Source organism: Papio anubis, chromosome 11 (genome assembly GCF_008728515.1).
Source record: "Papio anubis isolate 15944 chromosome 11, Panubis1.0, whole genome shotgun sequence".
In the NCBI taxonomy this organism is placed as follows: domain Eukaryota; kingdom Metazoa; phylum Chordata; class Mammalia; order Primates; family Cercopithecidae; genus Papio; species Papio anubis.
The window spans coordinates 85,716,003-85,731,106 of record NC_044986.1 but is presented as its reverse complement, the minus strand read 5'-3'; the positions used below and the strand labels follow the sequence as shown (position 1 = coordinate 85,731,106).

At 43.5% G+C, this 15,104-nt stretch overlaps 1 protein-coding gene across 2 annotated transcripts in view; it reads left to right on the top strand.

Annotated features, from left to right (window-relative positions):
- VSTM4 (V-set and transmembrane domain containing 4) overlaps positions 1–14,789 on the top strand; it is a 112,528-nt gene extending 97,739 nt beyond the window's left edge. For both annotated transcript variants that reach the window (XM_017962795.2, XM_017962796.2), the window contains one exon: positions 9,431–14,789. In XM_017962795.2, coding sequence (XP_017818284.1) covers positions 9,431–9,556 — 126 coding nt within the window. In that variant the 3' untranslated portion in view covers positions 9,557–14,789. The remainder of the gene's footprint in view (positions 1–9,430) is intronic.
- Positions 14,790–15,104: the final 315 nt, after the last annotated feature.

The window sequence follows — 15,104 nt, the reverse complement described above, 5'->3', positions numbered from 1 at the left end:
ATAGGTTTAAATAAATTTGCCAATCAACACCCATGGTCCTTGAGATTGAGTCAAGCTCATATCCAAGGCATGTTGATGATAGTAGGACTGATAGGCTTCACAGCATACTTTTCTCTCCTGAGTTGGGTCCTATGGAGACCCATTGAGGACTCTCTGTCAAATCGAGCTTTCTGAATGCACAGCCTCAAGATCCTTGGTGGCCGTAGTTATGTGTGCAGTGGTTGCTGTTAGGGGAGAGTTTGTTTTACCAGTTACTCTGTTGAATAAAAAATGAGCACTTATCTTGCAGGGAGAAGAGGAAGTCTGCTCCTGATAATTTGTAATTCTCTCATGGGTAAATAGATTCCTGATAGTGCAGCTCTGTGGAGCTGCAGTCACATTTTTAAACTCTAAGGTGACATTAGCATAAACATTCCATGTCCCAGTTATTGATCTGTTGCTGTGATAATGGTATTGCCCAATTGAACTTTTGACATTGAGAGAACTTGCAGAGGCTGCAATTGCATTTTTCTTTTATTCCTGTGACTTAATTCAAGTTACACATCTAACTGTGATCTCTGTGAAAAAGTGTTGTTTTGCAGGAGTCTGCGTAAGAGAATACTAAACCTCTCTCTCTTAGTAAGCATGTTAACTTCCAGCTTGAATTATGGAAAGACACCTACAAAATGAAATACTCAGAAACTACCCATTAAGAACTTAAAGTGTGTTATCTTCCAGAAAGGTGCACAACCTCAGAATTCCTTGGGGTTGACTTTTCTTGCATTAGCCAAATAAAATTGTTCTTCCCCATGATTATCACCCTCAAACTGGGGGAAAGGGGGCTTGTATTAGAGGTGGGCGATTCAGCCCAGAGGCTGCTATCTGCTGTTATAGTACCTCATCGTTAGCAGAACAGAAGGCTAGATAGGCCATTGCAAGCTCTGAAACTTGCAAACTCACTTTGTGATGCCCAGAGTCCAGGAAGGTTCATCACTGCATTTTAAACCTTTCCTAATGCTTCTGAGAGGAAGCTGTGCTATATGAGAATTTAATTTGGCTCAGCAGCCATCCAGGAGCAGTTGAGTTCAAGTCTAGGACTGGAAAGTTCCTTAAGCATAAAGAAAAGGTAATTACCATGCCACTAACACCTAGAACAATGGCTACAAGAAAAAAAGTGCTGACAAGGATGTGGAGCAATGGAAACACTCATGCTTTGCAGGTGGGAGGGCAAAATGGTCCAGCCTAGACAAATAGGCAGTTTCTTACAAAGTTAAACATAACTTACCATGTGGCCTAGCAAACCCACTCCTGGGTATTTACTCTAGAGGCATGAAAACATCACACAAAAACCTATATGTGAATGTTCATAACAACTCTATAACCACTAAAAACTTGGAACAACCCACAAGTCATCCAGCAGGTGAGTGGATGGCTGGCTGCTGCATGTGGAATACTCTACCAACAGAGAGGAGCAGACAGTCATTGCTCACAACAACCGGGATAAATCTCCAGGGAATTATGCTCAGTGAAAAAAAGCCAATCCCAGAAGGTAACACACTGTATGATTCTTTGTATATCACCTTGTCTAAGAGACAAAACCATAGTGGCAGAAAACAGATCTGTGGTTGCCAGGGGTCAGGGCTGGAGGGAAGGTGGGACTGCAGTGGGGTGGCATGCAGGGGTGGTGGAACTGTCCTGAGACCTGACTGTGGCAGTGGTTACAGACATCTATACCTGTGCTACAATTCTTAGAACTGAACACGTAAAAAGTCCATTTTACCCATGTCATTTAACACAAATAAAATGAAACTTTGAGAAACCTCCATTATGTCACCAGAGACACAGCAGGAGGTGTGAGTGGAGCTGTAATCCTAGGACTGAGTCTGTGGACATACGTTGGTGAACATGCCTGCAGCGTGAGGGGTCTGGCATACATTTGAGAACATAGCTCAGAAACATGCATGCTTAGAACATTCTTAGGTGTTACTTATATAAATGAATGAGTTCGTCATTAGTTTGTTGTAAAATGCCTTCCTTCACTGGCCAGCGAGCAGTTCTGTGATGGTGATCGTGGTCATTAGAGAGGGTGAGACAGAATCTGAGTAGTTCACTGTGCAGGGTCAGAGGACATCACAGGTGCAATGAGTGGAGGAGAATGTAGCTGCCAATGGCATCAGTGTCAGGGCCTTCAGAGGGCCTGGTGGGTGTTGAAGGAGTAGGGGTCCACCTTGTGTGTGACGGGCAAGAGTTTCATGTAGAGGGGATCAGCTTAAACAGAAACCTGTACTCTCCTTCCTTGTTAGAGAAGTTTCAGGGAGGAGCCTGGAAGGAGGACTGAGTGGATCACGTGGCTCTTTTGCATCCATAGCGTAACCCTTGGTACTTTCAGCAGTCACAGGATGTGCAATGTAAAGAAACCCCTTCCCTCAGGGCTTTGCAACCTATGGCATTCATTGCTAGAGAACCCCTGATATTCAAAGGACAGGTCAGAAACATCTGAGGCAGGTAGCAGCGGGTTCCTCTGCTATGAGGGAATAAATCTTCTGGCCCAGTCCTGCCCCTGTCAATACCCACATCCTGAGCCCCACCATCCTCTCCCACCATGGGCTGGGCTCTCTTTTTCCACACGGAGGGCAGCAGGCAGCAGGCTGCCACCATGGCTGAGTGTGACCCAGAGATGAAACGCCACCGCCTCCCAACATCTGATCACTCTGCTTAGCTCTGAGAGTGTGAATTCCCAAAGCCTTGGTTTATTTTATGTATTTCACTTTATCTTGAAACAGATTGGTTTTTATTTGTGTTTTAGGGCAAGATATCTGGACATAGGCCAGGTCCCTTGCCCGTCTATATGGCACCTTTAGGTAGGTTACAAAAAGGCACCCATCTTAATAGACATATTAAAGAAGAGCTCCCCATCATGGTGGGAACAACTCTGGCTCCACAGAACGTCTTGGGAGAGCTAAGCATGGGGTGAATTTCAACCCTCAGTCACTTAAACCTGGAGACCTTGGGTAGGCCCAGGGCCAGTCCAGTGGTTCATTGAGGCAGCAGAGACTAGGCTCCTCGGTCTGTTTTCTCTGCCATCTCGAGCAGGTTGGCTTGGTTTTCATTCATGTTGCCGCTCTGTCTTAAGATCTAATTTATTTTTCCCTGAAAGAATTGAGGCCGTGCCCAGGGAAGTCTGAGCATACAGACCTAGTATGATCGCTCCCCTAGGGCAAGGAGCCCTTTCCTGTGGGATTTTTCTGTCTTCTACCTCGAAACCTCAGCCCAGTCTCTTCCTGAGGTGGGGCTGCTTCTGCGTGCCATTTTGTTTCTCCTTACGTTCCCAGCATGAAACATGGTAACAAAAGAAAAGTGGCTTCAGAGAGAGCTGCAGAATGGCAGGTGGCACACAGGGCTTGGGGACAGAAACGACCTGACTCTCGGCACTCACAGCCTCTGTGTGCTCAGCTGACTGCAGGATCTGTCTCGGCCCCGGGTTCAGTTCAGAGGGCAGTAATGTCCTGCAGCTGGCCTGTGTGCCGGTCACCTGGCAGCCAGGTGCATTGCTCAGATGGAGGCAGCCACACCTGGCTGATTACCCTCTGTTAGCTTCCCTCCCCTGCTGGAGCCAGGTGCCCTTCATACCAGTCAGCATGGCAGCACCTGAGTCCCCATTGCACCCTTTCCAGAAAGCTGGAGGTGGGCATGGGCTGCCAGCACCCCAGCTAGATCTGTTGTGGCGCAGGGTCAAGGCCAAGGCCTGGCCATGGCGGGCCAGGCAACTGGGGATGGGAGGTGTGTAGGGGGGTAGGGTACCATGTGAGGAAGTCCTAGAGCCTCTCTTCTCCAGTCCTGCTCCTCACTGAACCAGGGATTAATGTATCAGACATTTGTCCCCTGCCTTGCCTCGGGGAGGGTGCTCTGCTGCTGACATAAATGCCTTAATCTCTTATATCTTCCCACCCCATCAGGTAGTTCTTCTCATCTCCCCTTCAGGAAGGCTATTTTCTCTTCTTCCATTCTCTTCTGTCCTCACCTTGACTTATGTATTCATTTGCTAGGGCTGCCATAACAAAATACCGCAGTCACACAGTCAGGGCGGCTTAAACAACAGACTTTATTCTCTCACAGTTGTGGAGGCTGGATGTCTGAGCTCAAGGTGCTGGCAGGTTTGGCTTCTCCCAAGGTCTCTCTCTCTCCTTGGCTTGAAGATGCCGCCTTCTCCCTGTGTGGTCTTCCCTCTGTGTGTGTCTGTGTCCTCATCTTCCTAGAAGGACACCAATCAAATTGGATCAGGGCCCATCCTAATGGCCTCATTTTAAGTTAATTACCTCTTTAAAAACCCCATCTGCAAATAGAGTCACGTTCTGAGGTCTTGGGAGTTAGGGCTTCAACACAGGAAATTTGGTGAACGTGATTCAGTCCATAACAACTAATTTCCTAGAATCTGTTCCTTACCTGTCAAAAGATATCCAGGGCTACTTAGTTCACAAAGTTCTTGTTAACTTATGAAGCATTCAGAATGTGCACATATGCATGCTATTTTAGTTGGCCCTAGAGAGGAGGTGATGCCACTGAAACACTGATTTGTTCACACACACATGTTTAGCACCTTTTATGGGGCAGCCGCTGGGCCAAAACATTAAGTAGACCTCATTTCAATCCTCATAATCGTCCAACAAAGTAGGTATTATTATCTCTGAGCTCCAGTGATGGAACTGGCCCAAGGTCACACAGCTGACCTTTGAATTAAGATCCAAATTCCTCCTGCACCCATGATCTGCAGTCAGTCCCAGGACGATAGCCTCAGTCACTCTCCTCGCCTCTTCTCCATGAACACTTTCATTGATCTGAGAGTTAGAAGAATTTCCCTTTATTGCAGCCTTCCTCTGATGCATCAGTACTTGCCTGTATCTGACCCCCCATCCCCCCTTGCTCATAGAATCCCCCTCCAGACTTACTTGCGGTTTCTCACTGGCTGGTAGTTTTCTCCCTGGCTGGTAGTTTTCTAATATAAAAAGTGAGACTAAGGGTCCATGAAACAATGGGTTTTAGACACACAAGATACCAAGCAGCTGAATACAACAAATGCCAGGTCTTTATTTGAGGAATAGAAAGAGAATCTGACCAGGAGTCACCGTGGGTTAGGTGAAAGGGAAAATAAAGTAAAACCAAACAGCCCTGGGAGAGAGGAAATGGCCAAGTTGCTTCTCATATATGCAGAAAGTTCTAGGGCTTTTTCTAAAGGATTCTGCCAGGACTTCCCAGCAGCAGTTGGTTCACTCTTGCTGCCTGTTTTCCAGTGATTACAACATCCGGATATAAATGTAAAGCTCGGTCCAGGTCTGAGGCCTGGAACTCCTCCTTCAGGCAGTTTCCTTGAGGTTTTCAATGGAATTTACAGTCGTAAGAGTGTTTGTGAATAGACAGTTCAACACTGTTGAAGCTTCTATCCTGAGTTCCACAATTTGTACTAACACTCCACAACCTTCTGTGCTTCCTGCATCCCCCAGAGTAGGGTAGGGGCTTGAAGAGAGTTATTTTGAGGGCCAGTGGCTATAAGGAAATTAACAGAAGTGCTTCCTCATTCATTTTCAGGGGCGCTGGGAGTGATTCCCTAGCTTCAATCCAGGTTGGGTTTGTCTACAGAAGATAGCAGTAAACTTGTATCATCTGAAATAAAGGTGGGGCTTTGCAGCAGGCTCCTCGTCAGGCTGTGCCCCATTGCAACCACCTGCTTTAACCACTGCTTTCTGCTCCTGGCTCTTGGTTTTACCACCAGTTTTTTAGTTTACCTAGTCTTACTGATGTGCCAGAAATTTTCTCTAAGCTTCTCCTCAGATGCACCTTAAACCTTCCACTGAAACATTAGTGCAAAGAAAGGTAGTTTGGTGAAAACCAGTGAGGAATATACATTTGCCCCTTTCATTGGCCATTAAGAATTTATTTCCAGTTAAACAAGCTGGGAAATGTAATTAGGCACATGGCTGATGTGATAGCCAAGTCTGCATGCCAGAAAAACAATAGGTTCTTTAAAGATGCCAAGGACTGATATTATGCATCTTATCTTGGAAACTATACACTTCACAGTTCTGAGCCTCCTGTGAGCTGCCTCATATCTTCAATCAAATTATTATATTCCCAGAAATATGCATAAGGGAAATGATTCTACACATTTTATGGTGGGTTGTTGCTTGTAGCAGTAATTGAAGTACCTTTTCCACTTATGAAAGTACTAATTTTATTTGTTTTTATTGCTTTTCTAGATGCAATTATTTATTTAGTGTGCTTTGGCTTTATTAAATTATGTTTACTATAGGAACATCATAAAAATGTATGAAAACAACACATCAGCCAAGCCAGCCTGGTGACCTGTATTGAGAGAGCTAGTGTTATTTTTCATATCCAAACGTAATGGAATAACTTAAGAATAAACAGATAATCTATACTAGAAAACAATGCAATTTCAAGGTAATGTAATAAAACACCTGGACAATATGATTTCATAAATCTTGGTGCTAAAATTTACATGAGTTGAGTTTTGTGGGCTTATTTGAGGACACATGGCATTTCTAAATGGAATCATTATAGTGGGAAATGTAATTAAACCAAAAAGCGAGAACGTAAACAGGGTTTTTGTTGCTTGTAAGATATGGATGACTAAGAAGCAATGTAAAGACTTTTGGTGTCAAAAGGCAAGCAGAAGGCTCTCATCCCTATAAATGATCTTAACTTTGAAACTGAAAAATTGCTAGACGATTTGTCTAGGTCACTTGGCAGTCGCTCCAGCAGAGGTGCTGGCTTAAGGAATTCTTTGTAACTCTCCTTGTCTATTACTTCCTGTGCCTTTTAGGGTGCATCATCTCAAAAGAAAAGAAGTGTTTTTGCTTTTGGCATTCTTTTTAAGAAACTTAAATTGAATGAAGATGGTTTTGTTGTTTGGAATTTCCACCAGATAACCAGGAAATAGGCATACAAACTTTTTTAAAAAAGTAAATCAAACAACAACAAAACCAAAGCCAAAACCAAAAGACCCTAAGTCTGACATCCTTATAAAAAGCAGAGGTGCTTAAATGAAAATGACTGTGTGACTTTAAATTCATGACCAACTTTTATTTTTCTAATTACGGATTAAAATTAATTAATGCATTGTTTAGATACGTGTGCCTACTACAAAATCCAAAAGGTAGCAACAAATGTACACAGTGAAGGCTCAGTCTCCCTGCAGCTATTCAGGTTACTTCCCTAGAAAGAGCTATGGTTAACGTGCTCTCCATTTTCTGAATGAGTGCCAAGAGTTCCCAGGATTTTCTAAGTATGTAAAATATGTACCCACATATTTACTTACATACCTGCATACACACGTATTTACACAGGATATGATAGTGACATATAAAGTACACATATAGCTCCTCCTTCGTTCTTAAAGACTGCACCATATATTGTGTTCTACGAATGCCCCCATCTCCTACTGATACCTATTTAAGTGTTTACAGTTATTTGCTTGTACCAAGAAAGATTCCCACTCATAGTAAAGGAGAGAACCTCTATGTTTTGTCAACCTTTTTTTTTTTTTTTAATTTAATGTTTGGCAACTTGAAAGACACATAAATGATGTCTAAGTGTGACTTTAAGTCTCGGTTTTCTGATTATGAGAGGGTGAGTATCATTTCATCTGTGTCAGAGATGCTTGCCATTTTTCTTTCCCATGAACTGCTGGTCCTGTCTGTTGTCCTTTGCTGAATTTGCTAGTGGAAACTTGCTTATTATCTTTGTTGAATTGCAAAGCCCTTTAATATGAGCTGTAAATATTTTCCTCATGTTTTCAGTTGTTTTTTGATTTTTAGAGATGGTTTTGCGATGTGTAGCATGAAAATATACACACATCTTTTTTTCCATTGCTCCTGGGTTTTGTGTCATATGTTAAAATAATTTCCATACTTGGAGGCCATTTTTAAAAAAAAATCCCCACCTATTTTCTAGTACTTTTATAGGTTTATTTTCCACATTAAAATTTTTAATTCATTTGGAATTAACCTGGGGTGAAGAATGATATAAGGATGTGATTTTATTTTTTTTTCTTAAATGGCTGTCCAAGTATTCCAATAGCATCTATTGAAAAATAACTTTTAGGTTTAATTTTTAATATTGCTAGATTTGAATAACCAATTTTTCTTTATTTTAATAATGTTCCTTAATCATATTAAGAAAATATATGTCTACACCTACTTCATTCAAAAATTGTTTTAAACAAAAATGTGTTTTTAATTGTATTAAGTACCTTTCTAGCATTTATAATCATATGCCTTTTCTCTTTTGATCTATTACTATTATGAATTATATTAATAGACTTTTTGATATCAAACCATCTTTGCATTTCTGGAATAAAATAAACTTGAATATGATTATCTATCTTTTAATGTACTTCATTCTCTCTGAGTAAATTTAACTTAAAATTTGTGTTAATAAATGATATCCTCCCTCCTTCCCTCCCTTTATTCCTTCCTTCCTTCCTTCATTCCTTCTTCCCTCCTTCTTCCCTTCCTTTCTTCTTTTTGACAGTACATTCAGATTGCCTGGAGTTAATGTTTATAATTTCTATTTCTCTGGAACATTATGCATTTTATCCTGTATTTAGAAGTTTTTTCAGTATATTCAGCAAACTAGTCTTGTTTAAAAATTTTTAAACTTCCTTCATTTAGTTTATATCTCTTATTTTTTGTTTTATTCACTTATGCTTTTTTCCTTTTTATCTTGATTAATTTATTTTTCAGTTTATCTGTTTTACTGGTGATTTATGCAGTCTGGGTTTATTTCTATGAAGTTCTTCCTTCTGCTGTTCTTTATTTTGTTCCTCTTTTTCTAACTCCTTGAGTTGGAGGCCTGACCCACTTAATTCATGTTGTTTAGCGTAAGTATTTCAGTTTAGCGTAAGGTTTTCTCCCAGCACTGCTTCAAACGTAGGCTTTAGGTTCTGGCAAGGAATATTTTCCTTAGCATTATTTTCAAGATATTTTGAAATTATAGTTTTATACTAAGTCATTTACAAAAATTTCTAGGTGGTGGCATTCTAGTTTTGTTATTTTAGAATTTTTTTTGTTTCCATCTCCACCTTTTTATTTCCCTTTTGGTCAGAAACCATTAGATACATTGTTTTTACTCTTCAGCATTAAAGTTTTCTTTTAGCCTTGTGTTTAGTCATTTTTTTGTGAATGTTTCATGTTAACTTGAAAGCAAATCACAGGATATCACTGCAGGACATAGTGCTCTATGAAGACAATGAGATCTATCTTATTAATTATGTTATTGGATACTATGTAGCCTCTTAAATTTCTTGTGCACTTATCCCTCTCTGAATCCCAAGATGCTATGAACATGCATGCTTGATGAATGAATGTGTGATGTAGAACTCCTGTGGTCAGCTAGAATTGTGTTTTGTTTTGTTTTGTTTTCTTTTCTTTTATAGCCAAAGATTGCTGAGGAAAACTTAACCTATGCCGAGCTGGAGCTGATCAAACCCCACCAGGCTGCCAAAGGCGCCCCCACCAGCACTGTCTACGCCCAGATCCTCTTCGAGGAGAACAAGCTGTAGCACCGCATCCTCCTCCAAGGTTCTATTTGATGCCTGCCACCCAGTGATTTATGAAGCCTTGGAGACAAAACCCTTATTTCTATATTTTCACTCGTGCCTTCTGAGTGGTGGAGAGCCCCCTTTTCAGCTGCGTTCTGGGTGCCTTTGAAGAGGTACAAGGCTGCTCTCCCCAAAAGAATAGGGGCCACAGATCTTGACAGATCTCCCAGGACAAGATGCGCCTGGGCCTGAGCCCTGAGTGTAAGGACTCTGATCCTGAGAGCAGCCAAAGAGATTTTCTGCTGAGCCAAACCCCTTCACATTTTCCTCCTCTTTCCCCAGGTTTTCTTTAAAATCGTTTTTAAATCTTAATTTTACTCTCTAGTCTTCCCGTATCCGTGATACAAGCTCATAGTATTTAGCTAGAGGAAATGCCATTATGGACCCAACTGTAAGATGGCACATATGTTGGTTTTCCAAGGATCAGATGGCGTTGCCAGCACTGCCTGAGATGACATCTCTTGTTTTAAATGGATGCACTGACCCTGAAGATTAAGGCCAGAGGGGCAGACTGACTAGAAGTCTAAGGTCTGTCTCTGAATGCCATGGTGCCCACCTATGAAACCCTGAGGTCGCAGGACAAGAAGAACAGCATTCTAGAGGGCTTTCATCCCTTTGGCAAAGTGGACCTGTAGTGATAGAGAAATGTACTCTCCGAGAAGTGCTTACTCACCCTTTTCCAAAGGAGCAGAGGTGTTGGCCATCAGGAGCCACACTGGAGCACATGGGCCTCTTCACTGTGTGCCAAGCTCAGTCACCTCTGATTCAGTGCTTGAGGGTATCTGCTGCTGGGTGCCCTCAGGGTAGGAGAGTGGGAAGTACACGCCAAGCTGGAAAGTGTATTCTGAAGACCTTCCTCTTGCCAAGTGCCTTGCCCATTGCAACCTTGTGTGTGAATTCTAATGGGTTTGAATGGGGGTCAGGGGTGCATGGGGAAGTTGTTCTGTGGACCTGTGGGACACAGGCATCTTGGACTCACTGGCAGAGAATCCATTCTGGAAGCGTCATCCTGTCAACTGCGTTGTTGAGGACATTTCTCGATGTGTGAGTGTAGTCTGGGTGGCTATTTACTGCACACTATAGGAATCGTTTGACTATGTAGTGGACCATTTGTATATGATAAATTATCTATTTTAAACACAGCTGGGATATGAGTTGTGCCTCTATATAGCTGTGTGAACTTGACTGAGTTTCTTATCACCTAATGATCTCAGAATCCATGTTTGTGTAAAGATAACTTAACTTCCCATAGAATTCTTGAGGGTAAAATGGGGTAATGAATCTTGCCAGGTTCTAGAAACTGTAAATTGCTACATAAATGCTCTGTGTTGACATTCATGCTAAAGCCAGTCTGCATTTTCAAAATGAAAATTTCTTCACTATTTAAGGCTTTCATTGCAATAACTTTAAAAAGCAAATATTTGTCCACCAACTTAGCCCTACAGTAATGCTCCCAAAGACTCATGAAAGTTTATGGTTTATTGGAAAGGATCCAAATTGGAAGCAGATATTGATTTTCTGGGAGCAAACCAGTCTGCCTTTACAAAGTGGAAGTTCACCCTCTCTGGATGACACCTGCGTCTCCTTCCTCCCTCTCTGCCAGATCTCAAAGGCAGTGAATAAACCATGCAGCTTTTGAGGAAGAAAGACCAATTTGGAAGAACTCACTAGAACTTCTTTGAGCATCTCTTTGGGAGGGGAGGATATATGGTTAGCACACCATTTATATCATAATTATCACTGGGATTTTTAATTTTATCATGGCAGTGTTCTGACAGATGTATAGTGTTTTGAGGGCAGAGGATGATCTCCTAATTTGCCCAAAGAGCCTTATGGGTTAGTGGGGCCCTGGGGGTGCCAAATGGGAAGGAGAGGGGGCACATGAAAAGGAAATGGTGGGAAGAGGACAACGGGCCAGGGGGTAATATCTTGCCAGGCCCCTTAGGCCTCTGCAGAATGGAAATGGACTTCAGTCACCCTCAAACCCACCCACTTAAATCCAAGGAGAGCTTAGGGTTATTATACATGGACAGGAACACATTCTACCAAGAACACAGGCTCTTGAGAGCTGGTAGCTCCCAGTTAGAGTCAAACCAATCACTGTTATAGATTGAATCCAGCCTCTTTCTCCCAAACTGTGGTGATCACTGCACAAATCCACACTAAGGTATGTGAATGGGGACCTGCAGTTTATCTTCTCCTACTGAAAATGCTGCCCAGGGGAATCTTGGAAGCTATGGACAGCATCCAGGCAGAGCTTGTCCCACTGTTATCTCCTGAAGCAAACGCCCAAGCTGTGCTCAGAACTGGAGGCCATGGATGACTTGTATCTGGTGCTTGTTTGAGAGGATACATTGACATTGTTGCCATAGTAAGCTTAAAAAATGTGCCCACTCATTCATTCTTTATCCGTGGACCACTAATCATGCATTGTCATTTCCAAAGATAAGGGGAAACATATCACATATCGTTGAAATAGAAATTAGGGAAAGTTTGTCAAATTTGTTTTTACTATAAGGCATCAACGGTAGAAACTATATATGAGTAATTTTCAAAATGGACCATTGCTTATATGTTTAAATGAAGCTAAAACAAGTATGAACCCATTGCTTAGAGTGCAGTGGCTTCTTTCAGGCAGAGAGCAGATGCTCTCAGATTTGGTGGTGAGTTTTGGCCTTGGCATGGTTGGCATGGAGTTATCACAGGAAGCCGGGAGGTATGAAGGGGCATCCACCTGGGTGAAACTGTCCTGCCAAGCCAAATCCCTGAGGCCTGCCCTGAAGCAGCTGTAGTGGAGCAGAGACCTGGGATTCCTTAGAGTCACCTCTTTATGAATGTACCGCCACTCTGTTAGCTCATGGGGAAAATAAGGAAAAACCAGGCCTCCCACCTCCTGACTCTTGTGAGAGTGAAGACAACATGGGGCATTTAGAAAATACATTTTTAATGTATGATAATATGGGCTGGTCCACACAGCAATAAGCCCAAAGACCCCCTCGCTTTGGGGATTATTCATGGCCCTGCTCATCACAACCTCTGATATGCATGACTGTAACCTAGGCTGAGCCAACAATGGAGCTCATGCCAGAAATGGTCCCAAGCATGCATGTGGCCCCCTAGGATAATCAAAATCCTGGGGAGAAAGAAATCATCTTTGCCTTGGGCAGTGAAGCTGGAATGACACAAATCTATCTGTTGCCACATCTCCTGCCTAGTGGAGAAGCCTTGGAAGGCAACAGACACTGAGCAAGAAGCAGGGAGGAGAATGTCCTGGAACGGCAGGACTCCACCCCGAGTCCCTAACATCCCCAGACTCTTCTCTTCCATAAATTCTCTAATTACCCTGCTGTTTAAATCCTGGTTTTGGTCAAGCAAGTCAGGTTGCATACAGAATTTGAATACAGTATGCATCAAAGTTGCTTCCCAGAACAGGAAGCAAAACAAACAAAAAAAACCACACTGATATCAGTACCCAGGGTGCCCAATTAGGGCACACCCAGTGGCTGCATTGCAGCCTGTGAGCTTCTGCTGAACTGTGCGCCCTGCTGCCTGAGTGGGCCCCACCCTGGGCTTCTCAATGGAGAGCTTTCGATGGGGGACTCCAGGACTGATGCTCTCCCTAAAGAAGGGAGGCCTCAGGTTTGGAGAGGGACACCGTCAGGACCAGAGGAAGACTGAGGGGCGCTGGCGCCAACAGGTGGAAGGGAACAGCGTAGTAACACAGAACAGCCATGCCACATGCATGCTGGAGGAAGTCTTTTTGTGTCAACCTAAAGCTTAGGCTGGCTTCCATGTGGAACAGGACATCTTTCCAGTATCTCTTATCCAGGAGACTGCAATAAGACCCAGGTGACCCAGCTCTGTGTCATTTGGAGCCCATTACAAGGTGAGGCAGCCACATGATGGGGACATTGACCCCACCCCAGACCACACTCCCATCTCCATACATAGGATAGAAACTGTTCATCAGGAAGGAAAACCAAACAGAAATTCATGGTCTAGGGGCGAGGTCTGCATTGCACATGGCCATGCTGGGTTGGAGTGGCCGTGGGGTGTCCAGATAGATGGGCACGTAGACTAGTGCTTTCTCAACCTTAATGCATGCACAAATCATCGCGATCTTATTAAAATATAGATCCTGGCTGGGCACGGTGGCTCATGCCTGTAATTGCGGCACTTTGGGAGGCCGAGGCGGGTGGATCACGAGGTCAGGAGATCGAGACCATCCTGGCTAACACAGTGAAACCCCGTCTCTACTAAAAATACAAAAATAATAATAATAATAATAAGCCAAGCGTAGTGGTGGGCGCCTGTAGTCCCAGCTACTCGGGAGGCTGAGGCAGGAGAATGGTGTGAACCCAGGAAGCGGAGCTTGCAGTGAGCTGAGATCGCGCCACTGCACTCCAGCCGGGGGACAGGGCGAGACTCCTCAAAAAAAAAAAAAAAAAAGAAGATCCTGGCTCAGGAGGTCTGGGATAGGACCTGGGATTCTGAGTTGCTAAGAAGCTCCCAGGGATGTTCATGCTTCTGGTCCCTGAACCACACTTTGAGTGGCAAGGATGTAAACTGTTAGAAATATGGATCTGGTGCTCATTGCAGGAAAGGGGGTGTCCTCAGGGCATAGGTCACAACCGAAGCCCTGACAGTGGGCAAGATTCCCAGGGAGAGGCTGCCTGCGCACTGAAGAGGGGAAGTGCTGGGCCTGAGCGGTGGGGAGCACCCATGCTGGCAGGTACACAGCAGGTGAGGAGATCCAGGTGGAGATCAGAGGACAGTGACAGTCACAGCAGCAGGGGAGAGCCAGGAGAAAGCTGCACTTGGGGGTCTCTCAAAGGAAGAAGGGCTCTGCAGTGTGAACTCTGCAGAGGGCAGGGAGAATAGAGGTTGAGCCTTTGCTCATTCTGAATTAATTGATTACTCATTTTTAAAAGTGCTTTCTTTGGGAAAAAAGCATTCCCCAGTGCACAAGGCTAACAGACATGGGCGCTGAGCTGTGTCTGGTCTGCTGAGTGTATTTTCTTCAAAATAATCCTCATCTTCTCAAGGGGTGGGGATTTGGACAAGACTCTTCCTGAACACACAGCGTAGTGGGGAAGGGTGGCTGTGGAAGTTTTCTGTTCCTTCTGTTGTCACGGGTGAAAGATGACTTGGTGCCCAATTTCTAATAAACACAACGCTATTAGCGTCACTCCAATTTAGTGTCTGATTGTTAAATGTTAATGTACTGCACTCTACAGTCTTAAATATAATTAGAGATGTTTACAGCTTTGGTTAAATGCACATTGTTCTTCCACATTAAACTTTATTACAAGTGTCCTCCATCAGCAACGAGGAGAAAGCTCATTAGTAGGTGGTCTGTATCGGGTTCTGGGCTGTGCTAAAGGAATCAGCCTTCTGTTTTCCTTTATGACAGCTTTCTAGATGCTGGGAGCAGCCAGGGTGATTACTTCCTGTATATGTGTACAATTAGTACCTCAGACTCCTGGGTCTACGGATGGATCTCAGAGAA